This window comes from Volvox carteri, assembly GCF_000143455.1.
Source record: "Volvox carteri f. nagariensis unplaced genomic scaffold VOLCAscaffold_17, whole genome shotgun sequence".
In the NCBI taxonomy this organism is placed as follows: Eukaryota; Viridiplantae; Chlorophyta; class Chlorophyceae; order Chlamydomonadales; family Volvocaceae; genus Volvox; species Volvox carteri.
The window spans coordinates 1862224-1879269 of NW_003307560.1; the positions used below are offsets into that span (position 1 = coordinate 1862224).

At 57.0% G+C, this 17046-nt stretch overlaps 2 protein-coding genes across 2 annotated transcripts in view; one reads left to right on the top strand and one right to left on the bottom strand.

The window, feature by feature from the left end:
* VOLCADRAFT_59982 (uncharacterized protein) overlaps positions 1-7829 on the bottom strand; it is a gene marked incomplete at both ends in the record, with an annotated part of 11943 nt that extends 4114 nt beyond the window's left edge. The window contains 12 exons of the mRNA XM_002950188.1: positions 423-592; positions 988-1143; positions 1653-1829; positions 2206-2335; positions 2859-3036; positions 3445-3608; positions 3880-3999; positions 4562-4662; positions 5316-5435; positions 6511-6588; positions 6924-7073; positions 7593-7829. Of these exons, the coding sequence (XP_002950234.1) occupies positions 423-592; positions 988-1143; positions 1653-1829; positions 2206-2335; positions 2859-3036; positions 3445-3608; positions 3880-3999; positions 4562-4662; positions 5316-5435; positions 6511-6588; positions 6924-7073; positions 7593-7829 (1781 nt within the window). The remainder of the gene's footprint in view (positions 1-422; positions 593-987; positions 1144-1652; positions 1830-2205; positions 2336-2858; positions 3037-3444; positions 3609-3879; positions 4000-4561; positions 4663-5315; positions 5436-6510; positions 6589-6923; positions 7074-7592) is intronic.
* An 853-nt stretch (positions 7830-8682) lies between these two features.
* On the top strand, positions 8683-16887 carry drp5B (dynamin-related GTPase; the record flags this gene model as incomplete). Its single annotated transcript, XM_002950081.1, has 20 exons — positions 8683-8788; positions 8941-8969; positions 9084-9140; positions 9387-9473; positions 9820-9940; positions 10307-10395; positions 10687-10764; positions 11322-11470; positions 11861-11993; positions 12388-12441; positions 12881-13003; positions 13353-13473; positions 13855-13966; positions 14229-14394; positions 14678-14877; positions 15097-15187; positions 15681-15784; positions 16056-16137; positions 16357-16452; positions 16774-16887. 20 exons carry the CDS (start codon positions 8683-8685, stop codon positions 16885-16887), a joined length of 2112 nt encoding a protein of 703 aa, XP_002950127.1.
* Between the last annotated feature and the right edge of the window lie 159 nt (positions 16888-17046).

Below are 17046 nucleotides of genomic sequence, written 5' to 3' on the forward strand. Positions count from 1 at the left end.
AATTGGAGGAGCCCAGGTGCAGGAGGAATGTCCCATGGAGCAGAGGAAAGTCCTTTCCTCCTAATCAGGAGGCGGAGGAGCAGCAGGCGGAGTACAGTAGAAGCAGGGGCAGCAGGGGGTCATATTTTTCCATAGTTGACAAGGAGGAGCAGCCAGGACGAGGTCAGGAGCATCAACATCAACATCAGCCGGAGCCGCTCCGGGACACGAAGGCAACCTCGGTGGGGGGGTCAGGAGCAGTGGCCCAAGGAACAGCAGCAGCAGGAGCAGAGCACAGGCGCAGGGGGACACGCAGTGCAACAACGCGCAGTGCAACAATGCGCAGTGTGTAGAAGCGGAGGTCCTTTTTTGGCCTAATTTCGACAAGTCAGCCAGTCAGCAGAAGCCAGTCACGGCCCCCAACCACACACTGACCGACCCACCGACCCACATTTGCCGCCGCCGCCTCCACATCTCGCCAGATGGCCTCCGCACGGTCGCTGCCGCTCAGGGCAATACCCGCCGTAGCCAGTGCCGGCAGGTAGGTCTCCGCTGAGGACACCACCAGCTCGGGGGCGGGGGAGTTGCGGAGGACCCTGGTGGTGCGGGCGGCCTGCGGCCAGGGGGGTATATAGGGGGGCCCCGGGGGGAAAACAGACCATGTTTGTATGTGTGTCTGTCTGTGTGCGGAGGTTGGGAAGTGCGAGTGTATGTGCCTGTGTGAAGCGAAGAGGGGCGGCGGTAAGGAAAAGAAATCTCGCCGCGATTCCGACATGTTATGATCTCAAACAAAGGTCCCCGAAGCGGACCCCCCCTAGAGCTCCACCCCCGCTGGAAGAGAGCCAGGTAAAACAAAGGCGGGGAAATAATCTGATCAGGTCAGGAGAGACAGAGAACCGAACACGCTGGTGGGATAGCCGATGGGAACGGACACCGGGCAGATATTGTAATACAGTAGACGATCAGGAAAAGGATACGGAAGAGAGGAAAAGTACGGCGCTGTTGTACCTGCAGGCCGCCGTACACGAATGGCAGTACGACATCGCCGTGCAGCGCCAGCAGCCACCTCATGGGCCGGCTGAAAGACGCGCCATGGCCGTTCCATCTCATGGATTTCTTGAACGACAGACTGCCCACCAAGCCCGGCAGCTCGTCCGTCAAAACCTGCGAAAGCGCGCCACCAACCTTTGCGTGTTTTCTTTTCCCTTCACACAAGGATAAGTTCGTTCGCTGCCCCCTGCTGCCCTTCATGGAGCATTTCCTTTCGGTATGAAACAATACTTCCTCTCCCATGTATTCACCTTCCTCTCACATTTGGGAAGAAACGAAAGAAAGCTCCGGTTGTGGAAATCCGCTTCTCGGAGGATTCGAAATGCGGCGGCTGCCAGGCAAATGCACGGCATCTATAGAAAACCATCCTCCTCACCCTCGTCACCCTGCTGCTGCTCATCCCCCTCCCGGCCTATACCCATCGCAGCCATCAATGCCAAACGATAGAAAGAACTACTACTACCACTACCACTACCACTACTACTATTACTACCACTACCACTACCACTACCACTACTACTATTACTACCACTACCACTACTACTACTATTACTACTACTACTACTACTAATATTATAGAACTACAGGAAAACAGTTACGGGAGAGAAAGCCCAGACACGCACCTCAACCGCGTCGCGTCCCGCATCACGCACCACCGCGTACACGTACTCCACCCCCTTGGCGTCCGCCTCCCGTGTCACCGACCCCACATCCACGCCGTTCTTGCGACAGAAGCCCTCCAGGGCCTTGGTCGGGGAGCCGTCCGCGGAGAAGGCCTGCTTAGCCGGGGGACCGCGAACCTGCGCCAGTGGGTGCGTGTGCGCCAGTGGGTGTGTGTGCGAGTGCGGCCGGACCCGGTGTGAGAAGGGTGGATGGACTGAAAGGCGCGAGGGTGTCGTGGTGTACGTATGTGTGTATGTACGTATGTATGTCGCGTCGCGTGTGTGCGTGTGCTTTAATTATCTCTAGGCTGCGGACAGTAATTATTTAACTGGCGAGGATAGTAGACGAGTATCGTTACCGCACGTATGTATGTATGCATGTATGTATGTATGTGTATGTATGTATGTGCCCCGGGTATGCTTCCTCCCTACCGGTGGTGTGTGCTCAAGTGACGTGAGCCGCGAGGTGGGCTTGTGGGTGGGTGAGCGGAGGCGCGCAGGCGAGCACACCCACCTTGGCCTCCTCGGACGCCTGCCGGGCCGCCAGCCCCTCCACAACCACCGCCAGGCGGCGGGGAGTGCCCTCCACATGCACCGAACCATGGGTCAGTCGGAGCTTGGACAGCAACGCAGGAACGCGCTCCCTGCCGATGTGCATGTGTGTATGTGCATGTGTGTGTGCGCGGGAATTAGGGACTCATTAAGGATTCCGGGAAGGGGGGAAAGATGAACCACAAACGAGGGAAGCTGCCGGGAACGGGGGGAAAGACGAACGGGGGGGAGGAGCAGGTGGGAGACTGGGAAAGGGAAAGACGTGGTGGGCGAGGGGCTGTTTGCAGCATTGCTGGCACGGGTAGTATGCGCGTTTCTACTTGCGAACACGTATGCATGTCGCTTTAGTTTCCCGTTCATCCAACCCGTCCATCCCTTCCCAACCCAGCCGCACACACTCGGGGCCCCTCACGCCCCTCTCCCCCTACAAGGGAGAAGAGTGTTTCGGTGGTCATTCCCGTTGGGTTACGGTCAGGTGCCCCTGGCCAGCGTCAGGCCCCGATCGATATGTAACAAATACACATACGCACACAGCCACACCCCTCAATTCTCACACGCACGCGTACTCACCCGCACACACACACACACACGCACATACACACACACACCTCCCACCTCAGCTGGTTCAACGCAGACACCACATCATCCGGCGGCAGCTCCTCAGTGCCGATCTCCAACACGAAGCTCCGGGGCTCCAGGGGGGCACCGACTGGCCGGCTGGAAACCGGGCTGGCGGGCGGAGGGATAAGGCCCAGCGGGTGGCCCAGCTCCTCGCGGCGCGATACCCACAGACCTGTGCGCAACATTGCGTAGGTGGGGGTGAGGGGGTGAGGGGGTGAGGGTGAGGGGGTGAGGGTGCGGGGCGCCAGGGGGCCCAGAGGGAGCGGTTCCGGAGCAGCAGCCGTGGGTGGGTGGGTGGACAGGTGCGGTGGGGGGATGGGTGGAGCAGAGCAGCGGCAGCCGCCGCGGGTGGAGAGAAGAACGGGGCAGAGGGGCGGGGGTGGGGGAGGCTACATCCGGATAGGGAAATGGGATGAAGGAAAAGGAGGGGAACAATAGATACGGGTGACGAGACGAACAAACGAACGAAGGAATGAATGAGTGATTGATTGAATGATGGACAGAACTAAGCCCCGCCGGGCTCCCCCCCCGCTGTCCCCCACCTACCTCGCCACCCACCCACTACCACCCATCCACTCACCGGTGATCTCCCTGGCCAGGCCCCGCAAAGTGGCGAAGCAGTCGGCTCGCTCCGTGACCCCCACCGCGCCGCGGGCGTCCAGGATGTTGAAGGTGTGCGAGAGCTTCAGGAGGTGGTCGTAGGCGGGGATGGGCAGGCGCTTCGCCAGCAGGCGACGGGCCTCTCTACAACACACGCACACATTCAAAATGGCGAGGAAATGGAGGAGGAAGTTGAGGAAGCGGAGGAGGAAGCGGAGGAGGAAGAGAGGTTGGTAGTTGAAGGATGGTATCCATTCAATTATTTACGACCAGTACGAAACGCACTCTTGCACACACAAAACACACATACACATGCACATGCGAGTGCGCTATCCTCGCTTCCTTTCTCTAATTGTCTCAAATGTGTTCGTCCAACCTCGTATACGCCTCCAACCCGGTCTTTTCTCCCACTCACTTGTCGTACAGCTCAAACCGCGCCCGCTGGTCCGCCACGTCAGCCTCGTCCAGGTTGTAGCAGGACATCTCGTACTCGTTCTGGTAAAACATCTCGCCGTACGTCACGCCGGGGGCGTACCTGCATATCGTACCGTGCATCGTACACCGTGACATACAAGGTTCATTATGCACAATGGAAACCCAACCATTTGCACAACTGGTTGGGCCTTCTCGGCTCTCACATATGCAGCGCATTCACGTCTCCGTCTGTACTGCTACCCCAAGCAGGCCATTCCTCCACATACACACACATACACACACAAGTGGGGGGCCCCTCCCAGCTCTTCGTTTCCAACCGTAGGAAAGACATGTGAAGAGGAGGAGGAGGACAATACCATTGTATGACCTATCAAGTGACACCGCACTTCGCAACGCGCACGAGAGAGAGAGAGAGAGAGGAACTCATCATCGGAGAGGAAACCCACCGCGGGGGCCGCGGGCGCCGGTGCCGCCTTTGAAAGAATACAACAGGTAAGGTAACCCTCATATCCATAATAACCAAGCAATAAGGCGGTGTAATAGGATTTCTTTTCCAATCCTCTCCCTCTGTCCATCCCTTTCTCCAGGCAGCAGACAGCAGTAGCAGGAACAACAGCAGACAGCAGTAGTAGCAGTAATCAAAGATCCCGCTCCAGCCCCACCTGATGTCCTTGAAGTTGGTCACCCCCTGGAGCGACATCATGATGCGCTCCAGGCCATACGTGATCTCAACAGCCGGGGCATCCAGAGCACGACCGCCCGCCTGCAACAGAGACCCACGGGTCGCTGGGATGGAGAATACAATGCTGCTGCTGCTGCTGCGCTGCTGCTCAGCACGATTTTCCTCGCACACATGCGAGACATGGAACTTCATCCTTTGCCGGCCTTCACCTCGAAGGCGCAGATCTCACCCCCCTCACCCTCACACACACGCACGCATGGGTGTATCTCTTCCGGATACACGCAACTCACGGCTCACTGCATTGCATTAAAAACATACAGACATACAGACATCCACATACATACATACATTGTGGCAGGCGGCTGGCAGAAGTTAAGGCCTGACTTCTGCTCCCAGTCGACCCAGTCGACCCGGGTTCAAATCCGCCTGCCAGCTCCTCGGGTGTTTGAGGAGCGATGAAATGGGAGGTGGCCCCCCATCATATGGACGGTGTAGGACGTGATAATATCAACTTGCGAGCTGACCAGGAACTAAGTTGATGCGCCGTTGATCCGCTAGATTTGGTTGGATGCTGGTGGTGAGTTGCCGAACCCAACGAATACACTCTGAAGTCGGATGGGGTGACGGATTAGGGTGCCCCTCTAGCAGGGGAGAGCAGGGACTGCCCCGGGAAAGGGGGCCGCTGGCGAAGTTAACCACCCTGTAACAACATACATACATACATAAACACACACCTGTTGGAAATACGTGAACTGGGTGACCTCCATTCCATCCAGCCACACCTCCCAGCCCAGGCCCCAGGCGCCCAGCACCGGGCTCTCCCAGTTATCCTCTACGAACCGAACATCGTGTACCTTTTTGATTTTGATTTTGGGGGGTTGGGGGGGTAAATTGGGACGTGGGGCGGTTGGGGCGGGGTGCGTGAGGGGCAGGACGTGAGAACGTCCCCCTGACGTAACCCGGGCGGGTACATGGCGGGAATCGTAGGCTATACACTGAAGCTGAATCCGCTAGCGGGCAGCGGAGAATGGGGGAGGAGAGGGACGCGGGGCTAAAAAAGGTACGGAAATTAGGAGTGAGGAGAGGCCAAAGGATCAAGTGCCGTCTCAGGGCCAGGCTCCACATCCACGCAACATCAGGCGCCCCCCTCCCCCTCCCCCTCTCCCCTCCCCCTCTCAGCTCCCCCTCTCCCGCCAAACGGAGGACTCAGTTTCTTCCCAGACCCCCAAGGCCCCTCAAGATACTTCTTACAATCCATAAATGTTTCTCCGGAAATGCAATTTTGCCGCCCCCTTCCTATTTGTCTTCGGGCCATGTGCTCTGCTGCTCAGCTCACAGACCCCTCCCCCCCGGCGCACAGCCCCTGACCAACAACACCCGACACGGTGGTCATGTGTCCCCGCCGCCATGTCGTCCCCCCCTCTCCGCATCCCTCTAGCACCTGCCTCAACTAAGCCTGACCCTACTTGCACCCCCTTTCAGGCAGCTATATCCTCCCACCACACCTCCAGTCCCACCACCCGCTTCCCGACCAAGCGGCCCGGCCTCGTCTTGTCGTACCCCGGGCGCCCCTTGTCTGCGGGGTTTGTGGGGGGGAAGGGGCGCCCTCCCCCTCCCTCTCCCCTCGCCCAGGCAGGCAAGCAACAGCTTCTGGCTCATCGGCTCTACAAACTGCCCCTGATCCCCTCCATTCTACTTTGCTGCCTCCTTCATTCTCCTCACAGCCACCTCCATCCCCACACGTCGGCGAAGCCTACGACGCCGTGGACCTACCTCCGGGCAGTAAGAGTCGCGCTACCTGTTAGCTCCCCCATATCGCCTTCATCATTCGGCACCCCGTATCTCCCCCATATCGCTCTCTAACCTCGACCCGTTTCCCCCGGCCCCAACCCCCACTCCCCCCCCACACACACACCGCCCCCAGCCCACCTTGGTATCAATGCCCAGTGCCTCCAGACTGCCCAGGTACAGCTCCTGTGCGTTGCCGGGGTCCGGCTTCAGGATTACCTACAGCAGTAGCAGTAGCAGTAGCAGCAGCAGAGCAGCAGCGGACATGCACGGACGCAACTCTGTGTGCTCAGATGGAAAGGATCGAATGGCAGTTGAGGCGCAACCACACACGCGCACACAAGCACGCACGCCTCGTTAAGCCTTAATTACGCATGCAGCCACAACAACAACAATATTAACCCCGCTCCATTATTGTTTATGTATACTGTTCCAACAACAACAACAACAACAACAACAACCATCCCGCAGTTGCCCTCCCTCTCCCTCCTTTCCTCTCCTCATCCCCACCACCTCTTCGCCCCCCCCTCCCGTCCTCCCTCCTGCGGCATTACCTGGAATTGCGTATGGCGCTGCAGGCGGTTGGGATTGTCGCCGTACCGCGAGTCGTCCGGGCGAATGGAGGGCTCCGCGTAGGCCACGTTCCATGGCTCCGGACCCAGCACGCGCAGGAAGGTGGCGGGGTTCATGGTCCCGGCTCCAACCTGCGCCACGAGAATTTAATTTAATTCTCAACTCCAGTTTCGATTTGGGTCTTACCTCATCTGAGTTTTTTATTTGGGTTCTCGTTATTTTGGGATTTGTTATTTTGGTTTGAATTGGGCTTAGGGGTTGGGGGGATTTGGGGGGTTTGCATTTTAAATTCCTAAGTCGTGTTCGCTTCGGGGGTTACGTCCACGTGGGGATGCGGGGATACACTCAGGTCTCAGGAATCGTAACGGGGACCTAACGAGGGCGTCTTCTGCAAGGAAGAGGAGAAGGAAAGGGACCCAGAAATCGGGGGAGATACCCGACCGCTGTAGGTGCCTGTTGAATCAAGGCCCTCGTAGGTGTCGGTGTGCGTTTGCTGGGGCGTTTTTATATCCCTAACTGTGCGTTACGGGGCCACATGGGTTTGCATGCCGCAACGAGTGAGCCCGTCAACCTGCACCTCCCCACATTTCACATTTCGCTGTACGTGGCATCGCGTGTTAGGTGGGGGACTCGAACCCGTGACTGCGCACCTCGGTGTTGTGGGGCAACCAGATGGCGCAGCCCACGGAGGCCCAATACTCCTGGAGCTTGGAAATCGCCTCTTGGAAGGTAGGAGCGTCCTTCACGAGACCGCTGGGCTGCGTTGTTTGGCCGTTAGAGCCGTTATTGGGAGCGGGGGATGCTGCCACGACGATGGGGTTCGGAGCGGCGGTGGCCGCCGGAGACGCTGCGCTTGCACGGATGAGGCTGCGAGCGGCGTGGGGCATGACCGCGCCAGAACCGGGCCGCAGCGACTGAGCTGTAAGCTGCGTCAAAAAGCGCAGCCGTTCACCCTGCTTGTGCTGCTTGAAGGGCGTGAAGCCCCGGACGGGAGCGCCGAGCAGGTTCATCGGTACCGTCTGCGTACACGCGTCCCGGGACGTGAGGCAGTGACCAAAGTTTTTATTATGTTGATAGGGATGTTTACGGTTTGTGCAAAGCGTCGGCGCTATTTGGGTTGCTTCGGTGAAGCCTAGCTCTTTCCGCTAAGGCGTGCACCAACAAAATTCAGTAGGTTAGACACAGAAAATATATTAAGCGACTAAGGAAAGAGAGCAGAGAGGAATGCTGCTGGCCGAGCTAGTAAATACCTGGTGGCAAAGACGTGATAGTGAAAACTCGCCCAGCCACGCCGGCAATCGGAACGTTTTACAGCGCGTTCAATTCAGTTGTCAATTGGCCCTGCATCACCCTAAGCAATTGCGCTGCGTGTACATGCCCAGAGACAGAATCCAAGTACGGGTAGCTGTCGCACTCCCTTCATTGCAGATACCGTGCTGGCGCTTCTCACCCTTTCATGTCGCTGGTCTGAAACTCAACTTACACCTTGGCTTTTTCCGGTTCTTTCTGTAACGAAGTTGGACGACACAGCATCACACTGACAGCTCTAACAAACAACCTATAGATAAGTTGTGAAATGGCATGTGAGGACAGTGTTCTGGATGTCCAAGATCAAATACAGGAACGCAACAGCAAGAGCTTGCTTCGAGGACATGAACGCCTTTATGGTGAGCAGAAGAAACGCCTACAAAGAGTCGCGGCTGGACGTTTTTCTTAACAGCACGCTAACACCCCTCCCTCATGACAGATGCATACAATGAACTTCATACGCTGGCACAATCATTCAACAAACCCTTCGATGCGCCGGCCATCCTGGTCGTTGGTCACCAGACTGATGGCAAATCTGGTATGGAAAGAGTCCACGATCCTTGTTCGTAATTTGCACTTGATACTGAAGGTGTGACAAATTGAAGTTAATCGGGTTATGAGCGCTTTCTCAGTGCCCCGCCGCCCGCCTTATTTCCCGGCTTCCCCCTGTACCCCCAATCACCAAACCAGCTCTCATTGAGGCGCTCATGGGCTTTCAGGTAGGCCGACGGATCACCACTTGCAGTACTTGCTAGCACAGAACATTGGGAGCAATCCGCCACCGCCTTATCGCCTTAGGCACTTGATTATAAAATGCTGCCTCATGGCCGCAGTTCAACAGCGTTGGTGGCGGCACCAAGACCCGCAGACCAATCGCGATCAACATGAAGGTATGCACGTCTGCGCGCCTGATGAAAATGAAAAGATGCATGCTACGGCCCACCCGGCCACTCTGCATTACTAATCACCATGAATCGTCCTTGTCCTGTCGCGATGACGGCGCCGTTGTGCGCACCCGCAGAACGTGTACAGCCGTTTTGAGCCGAATACTTGAGCTTTATTCTCATCATGTGTTTAAATTACTCATGTCGCATCCGCCATCATGCCCTCAACCCCCTGAACTCCCTCCCCGCCAGTACAATGGCTCATGTTCCACGCCGGCTTGCTTTCTCAAACTTGAAGATGGAATTTCCGAGCAACCGCTCACCTTGGCGGAGCTGCAGGTAAACAAGCACGCATATATGAATGCGGTTAGTTCTAGGCATCGACAAGAACATGGCGCCCTGGCCCGGCACCAGTGCTATCACCAGGCTGCGATGTCACCATGGCGGCCTGGCCCGGCACCAGTGCTATCACCAGGCTGCGATGTCACCATGGCGCTCATACACGTGATTGCCAGAAATACGCTCCCAAGGCAACCACAGGACCACCCGCCAAAGTCATAGTCTTTTTTGACTCAGCGCCAGAGGCCCCCAATTGTCGCCCGCCTGACCTTCGGCCCGAACCTGCGTGCCACACCGGCCGGGGGGGATCCTGTGTGTGTGTGTGGGGGGGGGGGGATTGTCCAAGCAGGCTTACATTGACGCCGACAACGCAATGCTGGAGCGCGAGCAGCGCTTTGCGTCACGGGAGATCGTCGTCCGCATGGAGTACAAGCACTGCCCCAACCTCACCATCATCGACACACCGGGTGCGGACGCGGACGCGGGCTGTGTGGGCAGTTCCGGACAGTTCCACACGGTTCCGAACCGTCGCTTCACGTCGGTACACGCTCTTCATTCACGTCGGAGAGCTACACCTTCGGTGCTGCTTTTCCTGTGCATGCGCTTTTGAAGTGCCGTGGGAGCGTATTGGAGCAGCGCACGAGGGGATGATACCTGCTTTTTTTTTACACAGAAAACTGAGCCGCGATAAGGAAATAGGGGGACCTGTGCGTGTAGTGCGTGTGTGCCTGTGTGTATGTGTGTGTGTGTGTGTGCCGAGCCCTTCACTATTCAACCTCGCTGACAGCCGGACAGCACCTGTTGGTGGACCGCTTGCCTGCCGCTTCCTGCAGGGCTCATTTCACCTGCGCCCGGCAAGAAGAACTGCGCGCTGCAAGCCTGTGCTGCTCAGGTGGAGGAGATTGTGCGCAGCAAGGCGCAGGTGAGCTGCTGCTCTATCTACCTGCGACGCGGAGGCGAAAGTCCGAGTCCTGTAGCATTCTCCGTACGTAATAGCCTCTTCAGAGGTTTTGCTTACGCGAACATCCGTTCATTTTTTGGTTGTCATTTGGGTGCTCGTGGCCCTGGGCTGGGAACATCCATTGGAGCGCGTCCATCTCATGTAGGGGCGTATGAGAGGGCACAGCAGCCGAGAATCCTGAGAATGGTTGCCGTAGATTTTATGATCTTCCACGTACGGCAACCATCCACGATGCACCCACCTGGCACGCAGGTTCCGGAGTACGTTATTTTGTGCCTGGAGGATTGCAGCGACTGGAGCAACGCAACCACTCGTCGGCTCGTGATGCAGGTATGGTACGTCAGACACTCGTGCATACATGCATTGCTGGTAGTCCAACCGTTAAAAGGGGTTGATGAACCTATGTAGGATTATGTCATGTGAGGTCGGGGTGAGAGGCGCATTTGCGCGGTAAACAGTGCTGTTGTGGTGGTGGTGCAAACCAACCTCTGTGCTGCTGTGGACTCGATACGGGTGTCGCCATGCGGCGACATTGCTGACGTTGTGGTTTTGGGGGCAGGGCAATGCCGTGCACAGCCATCGGCACCATGAGGTTGCTTCCTGGCCGACACCGGACATGAAGGAAAGAAAGGCTCTCAAGTGCCAAAGTCCGCTTCTACTCAGTAGGGGCTGTGCGGTGTTTATTGTATTACTGTTCCCCACTCGTGGAACTGAGAGAGAGAGAGACGGTGACGGTGATGTCTCGATGATGCGGCGTCTCTCTCTCTCTCAGTTCCACGAACTTCAGGAACAGTATACAATAAACACCGCATGGGCGCATTATGAGGATCGGCGTTTTGACCAAACCTGAACCTGGTGCACGTCCTCCTCCTGTGCACGTGTAATAGGTCGATCCCAACCTCTCCCGCACCGTGCTGGTCAGCACCAAGTTCGACACGCGCATCCCCCAATTCGCTCGCGGCGCCGACTGTGAGATGTTTCTGAAGCCCGGTGTACTGGAGGACTGCAACATGCTGGGAGACGGACCGTTCTTCACGTGAGCGGGGGGCAAACGGGGTTTTTCAGAAGTAGTATGCGTGTCAGCATACTACAGCACTACTATACTGCAGGTGCGTGTGGGCTCCTGCGGCCCGTACTACTTCTGGCCGTGGCACGCAGTGCTGACTCGTCCCGGCAGCAGGAGGTCGATTTTTTTTGTTCTGTTCGTGAACAGAAACGAACCAGCTTCAGCTTTGTTGTATGTTGACAATCCAGGCTAGGATGGCTACCTGCAGGTTATCGAACAGCACACTGCCTATTGGAAATGCGGGGAGGTCACGGTGCGACGCGCGTGTTGCCCTCAAATTCACGTTTAAGCCAACATCGTCGTGATCCCCTTAACTTCTCCTTCTATCTATCTATCCCCGATGTGCTCGGACTTTTTCAGGTCCGTTCCGTCGGGGCGTGTGGGCACTGGGCCGGACTGTGTCTTTCCCACCCACGATGCGTTCCGGGAGCGCCTGTCGGAGCGTGAGGTCACCGATGTTAACGACCTGGAGGCTAAGCTAGGCCGAAGGCAAGTTTTCAGTGACGGCGCTCGAGGCCTCGGGGCTGGTGGCTCCCGCGGGGGTTTACCACCCCAACAGCCCTCATGTCCGCAGCAGGAAGCATTTTGGTGTGTCCTTTTGGTGTTGCACGCGTGCGTGCGTGCGGCCATGGACTGCGCTAATGTGAATTGTCTCCCTCCATGCGTTGGGCCCGGCTTTCACGTGAACGAAGAGCCTCCTTGTGGAAGTCTTTCTGGTCCCTTTCTGGACATCTCCCTTTCAATTCAATTTTCATTTGGTTCCTCTAACTCGGGGTGGCTTACCGCAAACCACTCTTGGTCCAGCCCCCAAGTCAACGTTCTCTAGGCATCGCACCTATCGCACACGTTCATCCGATCCTCCCCGTGGCAGGCTAAGCCGGATAGAGCGGGACCATGTTGGCGTCGGCGCGCTACGTCGGTTTTTGGAGCAGCTGCTGCAGGTGAGCGCCTCTTGGACCGATGTTTTTTTTTGTTTTGCTTGCTCGGGTGTATTCTGCAAGGGCCGTGAGTGCGACGAGCACGTCACCAGCTCTGCATGTGCTTGGAGGAAGGGCCAGGAGCTGGGAGCTAGCTAGCACACACGTCCACACACAGAGGTTGACCTCTTGTGTCTTGTATGGCACATCATCCGCACCTACAAGAACACTCTTGAGCCTACCATACCAATACCTTCTGAGAAATGGCTCTGGGCGCACAAGCAAAAAGCCCATGTCAATACGGTATTACGTGTAGCGAGATCCTTGCATGGCTCGGATGTCGTGGGCGGCCTGATCACCGTAATGCACACAACCCCACACCGCCAACGATTGATCGCGTTGTTTAATTTCATTCTGGCACGTTTTTCTGACTTATGCCGTGGCCTGCTGGCCGAGGCCACAGAAACGGTACCTAGACGCGGTTCCGGTCATCGTGCCGCTGCTGGAGCACGAGCAACGCGCCACCCAGCAGCGCCTGGAGGTCGTGCGCCGGGACCTGCTGGGGCTCAATCCGGAGCAACTCAAGGTACTTGGGGCAAACGCCAAGGGGGCTGCATGGGCTGCCTCCTGTCAGGAGTGGATGAGCGTATTTGGACATGCGTACAGCATGCGTTGTAAGATTCCGGTGGTGCAGTCAAGGAGATCAGTTCCCTTCGCGATTTAGCTTGATGGCTTCATGATAAAAGACAGATCCACCCGGATTCGGACCCGGATCCGTTTTCCCATAACCAACTGTGTCTCGTAAGCTATGTTTGATATACTCCTTGACAGTTGTGCGTTATTCGAGGGGTGCAAAGTACGGCAATCCTTTTTTTTGCGAATTTTGGATTGCTTGGGTATTTTGAGTCGTATGCGTTTCCGGTTCATACGTGCAGGACAAAGGCCGGGCCTTTGTGGACGCCTTCTTGAACCGTCTGCAACAGCTTTTGCGCGGTACTGTGGCTGCACCGGCAGACAAGTGGGGCGAGACGCTGGCAGACGAGCACGCGCGTGGTGGTGAGTTCACGACCAGTGGCCAAATCATAAGCGCCATGAGCGTCTTTAAAGCAGAACCATGACCAGGCCCCGGGATCAGCCCATGCCCTCGCCTTGCCTGCGACGATCTATATTTAAATCAAACGTGCCCATGCACCCCGCCAGGGTTCGCGACCTAGGCCGGCGCTCTTGGGTTGAGGCACGGTTGTTAGCCACCGTGGATGACTTACATCTGGGGTTCACAGGCGGCCGTCATGTGCTCGAGGGCGGGACTTCAGCCCACAACTTCAGCCCACAACGTCTCCCCTCAACCTTTTGAGCAGCGTTGCATTTTTGTCCGCTAATCCTTTCCTGACGCCCCAGCACCCCGTCTTCATATGCTTCTATGCATGCACGGTGTAGGCGCATTCGCACCCAGCCACGGGCGGTCGCTGATGCTTCAGGAAGCCATCCCCAATAGCAGCATGCGGCTGTACGGAGGCGCGCAGTTCCATCGCGCCATGACAGAGTTCAGGTGAGTAGGCCGGCCGCATTGGGTGTATGCTAGGTGGATGCTAGGCCGCCGGTTGTGTCCCCCCCTATGTACTTGTCGAGTATTCACCGAAAGGTTTCTGTGGCCGCATGCCATTGCCATATGCAGGGTGAGGATGAGGCTTTGGCGGTGCCTGATTACTGCATTCTATCCAAGTGCTTTTGGGTGTCTCCTCCCGCAATGACGTCGGTTAGGAAAAGGAAAAGCACATTACGTTGTGTATGGGTGCATGTTCTGCATGTAGGTTGGTGGTTGGCACGCTGCCGTGCCCCGAACTAACACATGAAGACATTGTCAATGCGTGCGGGCTTGACTACGAGGGCGGCCACGACGGGGTGAATTACGTGCGGACCGCCTGCGTCATTGCCGTCAGCAAGGCCAAGGAGATATTGGAGCCGTACATCCACCAGGTACATCGGGATGTACGGACACAAGGGCTAGGCAAGCCCAGATGGGATTGTTTGTGATTCCAGTTTGGGAGGCATCGCCTGTTGTTCCTCGCATTCACGGAGCTCCTAATGATGCTTTGGATGATGCTTGGATGATGCTTTGTTGAATGATGGTCGGATGATATGGTCGGACGGTAAATGGATGATGGTTGGATGATGATTGGATGATGGTTCATTGGCTGTCCCTGACCCTGCCTGTCCCATCCGCCACCCCGCACTGGTTTCTGGTTTTGGTTCCAAATAGCTGGGCTCCCGGCTGGCCCACGTGCTGCGCCGCCTGCTGCACATCAGCCTGGCGCTCATGCAGCAACAACAGCCTGTGGATGGCTTCATGGGTGGACCCTCCGCGGCGCCATCTGCCGCTCTGACCGACCAGTTCGTGCGGCGTGTGTCGACCGCATTCCATGCTTTCCTGAGCCAAGTGGAGGAGAGCTGCAAGGAGAGGTAGGCGAGACAGGGGGGAGCAAGGGAAAACGGGCGCCGGGGCTGCTCACGTTTCGCGTACGGCGATGCAGACGGATTTCCTCACCATAATACATGCTTCAGATGCCCCTCGCGCTGCTGTGCGTGTGCACCACACAGCTGCCCTACGTTCCTTTGCGTTGATTTGCTGTATTCCCCGGTGGGCTGTACTCCTGTACCCCCGTGTGGCTCGCGAACCAGGTGCCTTGAGGACCTTGCGTCTACCACACGCTACGTCAGCTGGAGCCTTCACACCCGAAACATGAGGAACCTGAAGCACATGCTGGGGAAGGTAAGGGTGGCCAAGCCAGCCAAACCTTTACGGTTCGCAGTATGGCCAACATCTATCCAGCAAAGCAGGCCACCACGACGCGACCGCAGTGCAGCTTGCATCATGCACCTGGAGGCTCCGTTGTAACCTTAGGTTTTCGGGGCATTGGATTCTCACCAATGTTTTCGTTGTGCGATTTGGGCCTTATGGAATGAGCGGCGTCCTCGGAGCATTTTGTCAAACAGTATTTCACATGCTGTCTGAACATGACGCAAGGCCCAGGCAGACCCAGCGCTTATCAGTGGAAGTTCTGTCCTTCTGTCCCACCTTGGGCGCACCTTTAGCAGCCTGCTGCATCTTGTTGGAGCATTGGTCTGCAGCGGATGTCCCTTTCCTCCGCAAATGGTCCGTGCAGGTCCGAGTGACCTCAGGTGATAACAACGGGGGTGCCTCTTCCGGGGCCAGCCACCCCATTACCACCATCACCACGGCTTCATCGAACAGCGGTGGCAAGTCAGGGGGTGCTCCCACACCACCGCCTCTGAGCCGCGAGGCATCCATATCAGGCGGCTGCTCGCTGAGCCTCTCTGACATGCTGGAAACAACGTTGTGGAACCGGTGAGGCTCAAGGACGCTTCCCCGTCTGGTCGTTTTCACGTACGCGCGTGGGGATGGTCACTTGCAAGGGTCTTCTTTATCACATCCTTAGGGCCGCGTCTTAAGGGCTCGGCCAGGCTCGGTTGCGATCTCTACAGGGGACTCCAGAGTGCTGCTCACGTCACATGTCGCGCTGTGCGTGCGCGTTTAATGAACTTGCGTAAAAACTTTGTATCCATCCACCTTGCATCACGCATCACACGCAATCGATCGCCGCCGCACATTAACGCAGGAGCCTTACGGGCGTCAGCGAGGACATCGTGCGGGCACTGGTGGCCCAGATGTTCGATGGCATTCGGGACCACCTGGTGCAGGTGCGCATGATGGCCTTCCTTACTGCGCCACGACCTTTTGGCCATACTAAGCTAAGAAGCTTAAGAGTGAACATCACTTAAACGCCAAAACGAATGTACAGTTACGCAATTTGAAGACTGGGATCTGAGAGTTTGGCTGTGGTTTGCAAAGGGCTATGGTAAGGGTTGCCATAGGACGTAAGAAATGACCTGTCTGCAACGTGACGGTGCCCCGAGCAGGCCGCCGAGCTCAAGTTCAACTGCTTCTTCCTGATGCCGCTGGTCGACGCCTTTCCCGCGCGCCTGCGCAAGGACATCGAATGCGCTTACGAGGAGGTGTGTGTGACGCTTGTGTCGCAGTCCTTGCACGGTGTGCAAGCAATTGGGGGGGTGCAAAGAAAAAGCTACACTCACGCAGAGAGAATATACGCACGCCTGAAAGTGCAAGCGAGCGCTCGCTGTGCTTGCTGTCATGTGCCGAGTGCGCTGTGCCGCTGTCATGTCATTGACAGCTGCCACGGCTTAGATAATAAGTTACGCCGCCCGTTCGGCCTCGATACACACTAATGACAACAGGCACATGACAACACAATGCAATGGACATCATCACGTATACCGCGCTAACAAACAGGCATGCTCATCCTGGATCATCCTCAGGGCCTGGATGAGGTATTCGACGCGGCGAGTGTGCGGTCCACGCTTGAGAACCGGCAGGGTGAGCTGCAGGAGGAGCTGCGCCGGGTAAGCAGAGAACCCTGGAAGAGCAAGTAAGACATGCATGCAACGGCGCTGGGTGTGCAAGCCTTACCTCTATCCGTGTGGCGTTAATGGTGCATTAATTATGCTGGGAAGATGAGCATTGTGGGGCTTGCAGCACATTTGATTCAACCAATCCATGCGCACGGCGCCATGATACACACTCGCTCCACC